This window comes from Temnothorax longispinosus, chromosome 3 (genome assembly GCF_030848805.1).
Source record: "Temnothorax longispinosus isolate EJ_2023e chromosome 3, Tlon_JGU_v1, whole genome shotgun sequence".
NCBI classification, from domain to species: Eukaryota; Metazoa; Arthropoda; class Insecta; order Hymenoptera; family Formicidae; genus Temnothorax; species Temnothorax longispinosus.
Window position 1 is genome coordinate 2,510,503 of NC_092360.1, and position 8,842 is coordinate 2,519,344.

At 38.4% G+C, this 8,842-nt stretch overlaps 1 protein-coding gene across 1 annotated transcript in view; it reads left to right on the top strand.

Annotated features, from left to right (window-relative positions):
- The window catches only part of Mesr6 (misexpression suppressor of ras 6), a 618,760-nt gene extending 613,875 nt beyond the window's left edge, over positions 1-4,885 (top strand). The window contains exons 7-8 of the mRNA XM_071772461.1: positions 2,616-2,834; positions 4,646-4,885. Coding sequence (XP_071628562.1) covers positions 2,616-2,834; positions 4,646-4,778 — 352 coding nt within the window. The 3' untranslated portion in view covers positions 4,779-4,885. The remainder of the gene's footprint in view (positions 1-2,615; positions 2,835-4,645) is intronic.
- The last annotated feature ends 3,957 nt before the right edge of the window (positions 4,886-8,842 follow it).

The following is an 8,842-nucleotide window of genomic DNA, read 5'->3' on the forward strand; positions in this document are numbered from 1 at the left end:
TTGTATATTTCAAAAAATTATGAGTGACATTCTCATTTTACAATTTATCGTATCCTCTTCGTATACATGAATATTAATCAGTCTATGTCATATTTATCAGAGGATTGTATCTCTGATTTTACAAACAGTGTTGTCGATATTTATTAAATTAACGAGACATATGCAAAACTATTGCTTTCTTCTTTAAATTATCCCTTCTCGGATCACTACAAACAGATAATCTGCTTATTAGATTAATTATTGTGAAAAAGTTGTATTTCACAAGTATAGAGTGTAAATATAGTTGATTTAATTCATTCTTCTTAATATATCTCAATATTTGGTATTTAGTCATTTGGTATTTAACCATTTTGTATTTGTTCTAACTATGCTGTTAAATATTAAAGAATGAAATTTAAACCAATATCTTGAGTAAAAAATAACATTTTGTCATTTTTAACTACTATGTGTGTCAAAATTTATTATTTTAACCCAAAGCAGTATTATTTTAACTCCACTGGTTTAATTACATTACATTAACATTAACATTGTTTTAATTAAATTAATCAATTAATATATGGGGGAAAGCAAGAGCCGACCTAGAAGAATGATCAAAAATGACTTAAATTGAGCATAATTTGACACTGCGAATTTAACTGACAGTGCAAGCTATCTAAATAAGTATCTTCGCGAGGATCCAAGAAATAGGTATATAGTAGCGCGGATGCTACCGTGAGTCGCAAGAGAATCATTTGCAGCGTTGTTCGCACGAAGTTGCACATACGAAGACGCAGCGGCGTTCTCGTTCCCTCGAGATCGATCGTTAACCGGCATTGTTACCCAACTGTCAGGATAATCTGCGGTGGGAATCACGAGCTGTGATAGATACGAAGAAGCGGGCTCGTGTGTCCGGCCCAGAGGCGGCTAGGGCAGGTGCGACTTTCAGAGGAGAATAATTAATATTCAGCGAGGAAAAAGTGGGCGAGAGAGAAAGGCCCCGACGATGGGCCTCCTCTTATAAACAGTTGACGCGCGTTAGCGACTGAGGTGCGCGCCGCTTGCTGGCCGCTTGCTCTGTGGCACCTGGTACCACCGTACATAAAGAAGGGATGAGGAAAGGAAAGAATATCTCTTCTCACCAATTACGTCTATTACGAACGGACGCTCAGTTACCATGATCATCTAAACCCAAGACCGCTTAACTTAATTCGAAAATTATGCATCGGCGCGGTGAAATGATACAGCGCGACGGCTCGTCTGCGTGCGTTTCCGTTATTAATATCAAAAGTGTCTCACCTTCCGGCGCGTGCGTCGACTAATTTATGTCGCTCGCGCGCGACGGTTCGTATCCCCGCGCCCTGTAAAAGACACCCTCGACTTTCTCTTATCGAATGCGATACGCGTGTCTGTACAATTGGAAATTTGTTTTCTAATTTCCATTCGAATATTAATTGGTATTTCTTTTATTTGTCTTCTAATTTGCAGAAAATTTTACCGTTAAAAGTTTTCGGCAAGCATCACATTTTATACGCACATCTTTTTCGAATTTCCAGTATTTAAATATTACTCGAACTAAAGTTCTGTGAGAATATATAAAGAATAGGATTTTATCTCAATCTATTTTTTTTTCTTAAAGCTTAATTTGTGACGGTAACTAAACGCCCGGTATATCCACGAAGCACTAATGATGATAACAGTCTACGCGAGTATCGCAGCACGCTTAAAAACGTCCTATTACGAAGCAGGTTTGCGAAGCCCGCCATCGCGATTCCCGCATCGTCATCCTCAATGATATCATTATCGATAATCTAAATAAAAAACAGATGATCGGCCTCTGCTTGTCAACGGAGATATCGTCCGATCGTGCCGCGCCAGGAACTGCAGCTGCAGAAAACGAGGAAAACTTGTGATCAGATAAAGAGTAAAAGCAGAGGGCGGTATAAGGGAGTCCAGAGGGAAGGAGATAAAGAGCGTTCGTAGAGGAACGGAGAAGTACAAATTACAAGCACCCGGAACCGTTCTTGCGGCCGTGTTAACTTTCGTCGCGTGCCTTCAGGAAATACCTCAACTTTTGCAGCCACGTGCGCTATCGTTGGGGTATTATAAACTTTCCATCGTTCACCTTTGTCCTCCGCCTGCCGTGGCCCATCGTTACGCGCGTTCGCGATAAAGTTCACAAATTACCTATGCAATCGACTTTTTCATAAACAAAACGCTTTTGTCATTTGAAAGGATTTATTTTTTACAAGCTTTTTTATAAATACTCATTATTCTATAATTATTACATTGTTAATCTGATTTATTCAGCCGGTTCTAACTATAGTAATGATTTTCTCACATAATTATATAATTATATAATCAATATCCAATAAAAATACCGTCTTTAATTAATTTGATAAATCGACGTTTAAAGACGTCTCATAACTGTAATCTAAATAAAACAAGTGCGGAAATATATAATTGCAGAAGCATTTGAGATTTACGATTATATTTTAATTTGTGATTATAATTTATAGCATTATTTAATTTGCATAATAACACAAGATTAGTCACTTTTTAAATTTTTATAAGATCAAATTTACTCGACTCTATAACGCAATAATTATGCTAGCATAATTGTGCTTTGCATTTTTCAGGTACGAAGCCGTAGATCGGCTATTTCAAGAAGTAACGAGCGCCTACAGAGACCCGGAGATCGATTGGATGTTAGTGTACAATGCAGGTTCCACTATAGATGACACTGTTCTACCCGAGCATGTGACGGAGCCCAACGATCTCGATCGCTTGATCAATGGAACATTCAGACTATTTTTGACGGCTCTCCCTACATCTCCAACAATTGTCACCATAGCCAGGTAAATCACTTCTGCAATGTATGCACAATATTTTATCTTATTAGACATTCACAAGAAACTCGGTCAGAAATTTACAAGTTTATCAAATAAATAACATTCCTTTCTGCAGTAAAATAGTATATACAAGATTTATCGGAAAACATGTAAAAATTACATATAAAGCGATCTTTCTACAAAAGTCTTCCTCGTTATACAGATACTTTTAGATATGACATGAACTTAATTATGTGTAAGCTTTTAATTTCTGTGTAATTTTTCCATTTACTAAATACCAAAACATTTACTTAAAAAAAGCTACTATAATATATATAAGATCGGATTAATGTACGAGATTATATTTTACACTGTGCTATTAAAGTATGATACCATGTGCGCTTGCTAGTAATACAAGCTGGGAATAATTGCACGTGTGATAAATTAGCAGATGCAGTTGAGCGTGCAAGAATCGTTTTGTGGTAATAGAGTCGCGCGCCTCTTAAAGGTGGAGGAGCAAAATTAGCGATCGCGGTAACGTCTCGTGTACGTACCGACAATTAAAAGTTGTCGGGTCGTATACAAATTGGCTTTAATTTACGGTTTTCAACGACCGAAATTATATTGTCCCGCTTTTGCACGCGTGCGAAATCGAAGCCCGCAATGCTGCAGATGGCGCGGAAGAAGATGTTGGGTGGGCACGAAATAGAGAAGAAGGGCGGCTTATATAGGGACGACACGGCGGGGCTGTCCGAGGGGTGGGTTCAGGTTCGTGGGTATACCGTTAAGCCCCACCCTCCAAATAGACAAGGGTGGGTTTCACGTAGGGGTGCACAAAATCAAACCATCCAACTTTCGCGTTTCATAACTAGATGTCCCTACCTTCGATTTCCTGAAGTAAATGCTGTACATTTCTTCTTTTCAGCTTTCTATCTCACATAATGAACTAAATATTAAAGACAAAACGCTAACAATATTAATTAATATCGCAAAAAGAAATATGGATATCTTATCGAAGAATACATTACTTTTTTATATCTTATACTGTCTTTTTTAAATAATCTTTTTCTGATAGTATTTAATATGAACATGTTTTGAATTGTAGTTATTGTGGTAAATGCATATTTTTATCTTAATACACAGAGCTACCGTTACATATATATAACTATATATGAAATTCATGAATTTTAAAGTAAGTGACTTGGCGCCATCTGGCAACGAATGTACGGAGATTCTGCTCAAACTTCCGGCAGGAGCTGAAAAAAAAAATCGATTCCACCCCATTCGACTTGCTTCCACCCTTCGCTGTTTCCCAACCCCCATTTCAGCACATTAGTTTCCGTAGGAGACGCGGAAACGCTGCCGGATATCGTCTCTGGACAGTTTGCAGTTTCTCTTGTAGTTTGCCAAACGGCGATTAAACAATCAGCGACAAAAATTGACGAGGGGCGAGATAGAAAATAAAAAAAATGTTGAATCGGCGAAAAAGTGAAAATAGCGGAAGTAAAAGAATGGAGAAAAAGTGAAGGAGAAAATAAATAGAAAGTACGATTCTTTTAACGATCTACTTTTACATTTCTTTTCTTTTCTTTTCTTTTTTTTCATTAAGCTTTTTTATAATAGCAATTAATTGAATACTTGATAAATGTGAATCTTGCTTTTCTTTAATATCGATTTCTTTAATAAATATAGAAAATTATTTTATATTGGAGAAAATAATAGTAGTGACATATTATCACATGGCAGATATTCTATCAAAGTCTAAGGATAGGTAGAATAAAGATAGATGTTTTTTTATTAACTATGTTTATGATTAAATTAATAATTCTTTATTGCAGATCTAGTGAGGACGATTACACTCCTCTCGAAAGCGTTGATCAAATTCAAGTTGACGTTCTCGACCAACTTCGCGAACGACTGGGACCGGAAATAGATATCAAACTGATTTATCAAGACGAAGAACCACAATAATTTTTAAAAAGGATGTAAGCTTTTATTCTTCCCTTTTATCCTTTATAATCCCGTCTTGTCAGATTGTCAAATAAAGGTATAACCAGCAAATTCGTTTTCTGCTATTAATTACATAAAAATATGTGTACAAGCATATCCTCCGCATTAATTTTTTTATAAAATTATTCAATAAATTGGCATATAGTAAGTACAAACAGTATACAACAAGGATAGCTGACTGAAAACCCTATTAGATTAAAATCATAAGTTAATATCGATTAGCAGTTATGAATGATACACAATATTATAAAATATACAGATGTCATTCGAATCTCTCTCACACAATCGCACAATCGTCCCTCGTAGCAATTATAATGTTTCAGACAGTATTGAAGCGCATCGCGCGGACTTCTCCGAGATTCGTAGATTGTAAGGCAGATACGACGAGGAAGGGACGTGACGACGAGTCCTTTGATCGCACTGCGGCGATTTACATAAGATCAGTGCCACTGGTCCACTGTGGGACGCGAGACGCGAGCATAATGCCGATATGAAGGTTGCTGCTTTTTTTTGGCAGCGAGAGTAGCCCCCTACCCTCTTCGCCGATCTTCGTTCCACGAGTCTCAGATTTGCATACCTTGGGCCAGTTTCCCACACGTCTCAACGAGCTTCCGTCTCGTCACGGTCTCTCCTCTCTTGCTTCGCATCACTCGCGCTTTCTCTCTCGCCCTTCCTTCGACGTTCCGCGCAACCCTTTCAGCTGCTAGTATAGACAAAAACATCGGAGTGCCCAAAAAAATAAACGTCTTCCTTCTCCCACGATCGTGGCGTTTCCTGGTGAGATTGCTCTTAAGACGTGTCTATTGTGAACATAACACACAACGAGTTTCGGAGTAGTCGATATCCCTTTTTTTGCACATGGTTTGAAACGATTGATGAAAGCGGAAGACGCGAGCACCCGCCGTATAGCCTCCTCGAGATAGATTAACCGCGTAGTTTTAATGTTGTTGACACTAATAAGTGTTATTAGAAATATCTCTTTTTATATATTAACTAATTGATCTGACAAATTTAAATTTTATTACCGTAATAAAAGATGCAATTTTATATATAAAACATCTTAAAATAGAGTAAGAAAATTGTATGTTAAATGTGCACTTGTAAAATTAGATAAAACGTTTTCCAAATTATTTCTTAATTATATTTTTTCTTTCTGTCAATTTCTTTTATGAGAGACAGAAAATGAGAAATACAAAATTTTCTGGGCGTATTGGAATTACTTTTTGTACTTAGATGGTTGTCGGTTTTGCCGGAATTAACATGAAGCGGGCAAGGTGAATGCGGAAGTGCGGTCGCGCGACTAAGGGGCGAACGTTAAGGAACAACCGCAGGGAAGGAGGGGCGAGAGTTTACGAGTCGCCAGCCTCCCAAGTAATGATTGTCGTTAACCGCCGCGCCGCGCGCCGTACGGGCCGCTCGCTTGGCCCGTAGCCCGAGAGACTTTTGTATGCTAATGACAGGGTGGTCCGATTTCATCCTACGGCCGAGTAAAAAATCTTGGGGGTCAACAGACCCATCGTTAGCCCCGAGTTTTAAGTCTCCCTCGAGCGTCATTGACCTCGAATTAAAAAACGGGTGCGACCTTCCGTCCCGCCGACTCCGTCCCGTCCGGAAATTTTACAACAGAAGACTCTCTCTCTCTCTCTCTCTCTCTCGCCTCGTAATGTAACACCTCCACTTATTTACATTTGCCTCTTACACTCTTACACTTTGTCTCGCGGATACGCGATCGTCTCAGATGGTGGATTTTACGAGTTGAGAAAACAAGACGAGATAAAGGCCAATTGTGACTTTTCCAAATTTCTCACTTTATAAAATGTCTTTTTTCTCTCTTTCTCACGAAAAGTATGAATTATGTTAGGCTTATGTGATTGTCTCTTTTAATCGAGAAATACAAATACTCTTTGTACGGATAGATAAATACATAAATTTATTTAACTTTGGAAAACATTATTTTTTTAGGAGTTAATATATCCTTTTATTTAAATCTTAATAATAGATATGTATCGAATCTCTAAACAAAGAATTATGCACATTGTGTATAATTTTAGTGCAGGCTGAAGAAATTAGTGTTGAAATGTTCAAGACACTAGTATGACGCGACGGGATAACAGAATAAATTAATTAGAAATTCTTGTTAATACTTTTGTCATCCAGGTTACAGCGAATGTAAATATTGTTTTAACGCGCGCACAGACTCTTTATAATTCACAATTTTCTCTTCTCTCTCACGGTCGTTCGCATTTCATTCATCCAGGTGACACCGTGTCAGTGGGTTCTAAGGGAATTATTCAAAACCAGCCCTGACTGGCAAAAGTGCAGCCGCCCTGGAACTGTAATCCCATACCCGTATCTAATCTGCATAAAAGAGAAGAAAAAACGTCGCGCGGGAAAAAAAACAAAAGCGCGGAGGAATTCGCCCGATAGGCTCTGCGAAATAAATTAACATAAAGCAAAACCGCTGTATTGGTATTAAAAATTCCGTCTAAGGTAACGAATAAACAAAGCTATTAAAAATTTTGAATTATTGAAGAAATTCTAAAGTGATTCAATATATTTGTGGTTTTTCTATACTCTTTTGGCATTGTTTCCAGTAGCTGTAATAAAACTTCGTCTTATATTGATCTCCTCCTTTTATTATCTAACATATATTTTCAAGAATTCGCTGCGTTTATCAATTTTACAAAAAACTTGAGAATTATGTCACAAGAAACAAAGTTATTTGTATTCGTATAATTAGCAGCGGTCGCGGATGCTAATTAAAAAAATCTAGGTGACATCCGACATATTTTGCGAAACCGAAGTAGCGGCGCGGGGCTCAGTGTCCCTTCGAGAAGCATACTTACCGATTATGCGCGTGACGAAAGAGATCTTCGGGCGAATATGCTAATGCACGCGACGACATAATGCGAGGCCGATACGCCGAGGCAAAGCCAATTATGGCACGGGGACCCATCATGCCTGATACTCCGTTTTGCACGTGGGTCGTCCTCGAAAAATCTCTCTCTCTCCCTCTCTCTCCCCGTCTCTCGACACGGTCGCACAAAACGTAAAACGGCGAACGAGACGAGAGAAGGAACGAGAAGAGAGGGCCGCATAGACAACGCCATAGGCGGAGGCCTGGCACCGTTGGCCATTGTTCGAAAGCGCTATTTGTATTTATTTGGGCCCTTTGTTCGAGCCTTGAGAGATTCATGGTGCGGAAGGTGGGGCGAGAGAGCCAGAGAGCGGCCAAAGAGAAACAGAGACGAGAGAATTTTATTCGGAGAATGAGGCAAAGGGTAAGAGAGGTCCACTAGTCGTTACGGGACTACTCTGCCTTTCGGTTGAAAAAAAGCACGCGGCGCGAGAAGCTTCGGCCCGGTATCACCAGTGCATTTGGGCGACGGACGCACGAAGCTGGTAGAAATAACTGGTAACCACGAGTAGCAAGTCATTTATTTATTTTTCCACTACGACCCTTGCTCATATAGCGCGGTAGTCGATAATTTTAATAGTATTCTTTAGAAGTACTATACAGTATTATGTGACTTGATTACATTCTTATTGCTTTATTGACGAATATAGGATGTGTTAAAAGTATCCTTGTTTAAATTTCTTTACTATTTCAAAAAAGTAGCAATTTCATCAAAGAGTTTGTCTGCGTGCACGAAAGAAGTTAAAGAAGTACGATAATCGCAGACGATAATTTTGAGACATTGTGGTATAAAGGCACCGCGACGTGAAGTTCTGAAAGTGCAAGTAGACCAAGTCACAAAATACTTGTCTTGTGAAGAACTAAGGTAAAGTTGTTATCGCGCAATGTATTACGAGGATTGCAAGATAGGATAAAACTAAAACAGCAATTAATCATGTGTGTAGAGACCAGAGTTGATATTAAAAGCAACACCTCCAATCGACGTAATCTACTTTTGACATCGGTAATAGAACAACTTTTAATGATGCAGTTTTATCGAAAGTCTTTTAAATTTGATTAATGCAGGTTTAACGTTTTTAAATATTTTTACTGCAAAATCGATGAGATT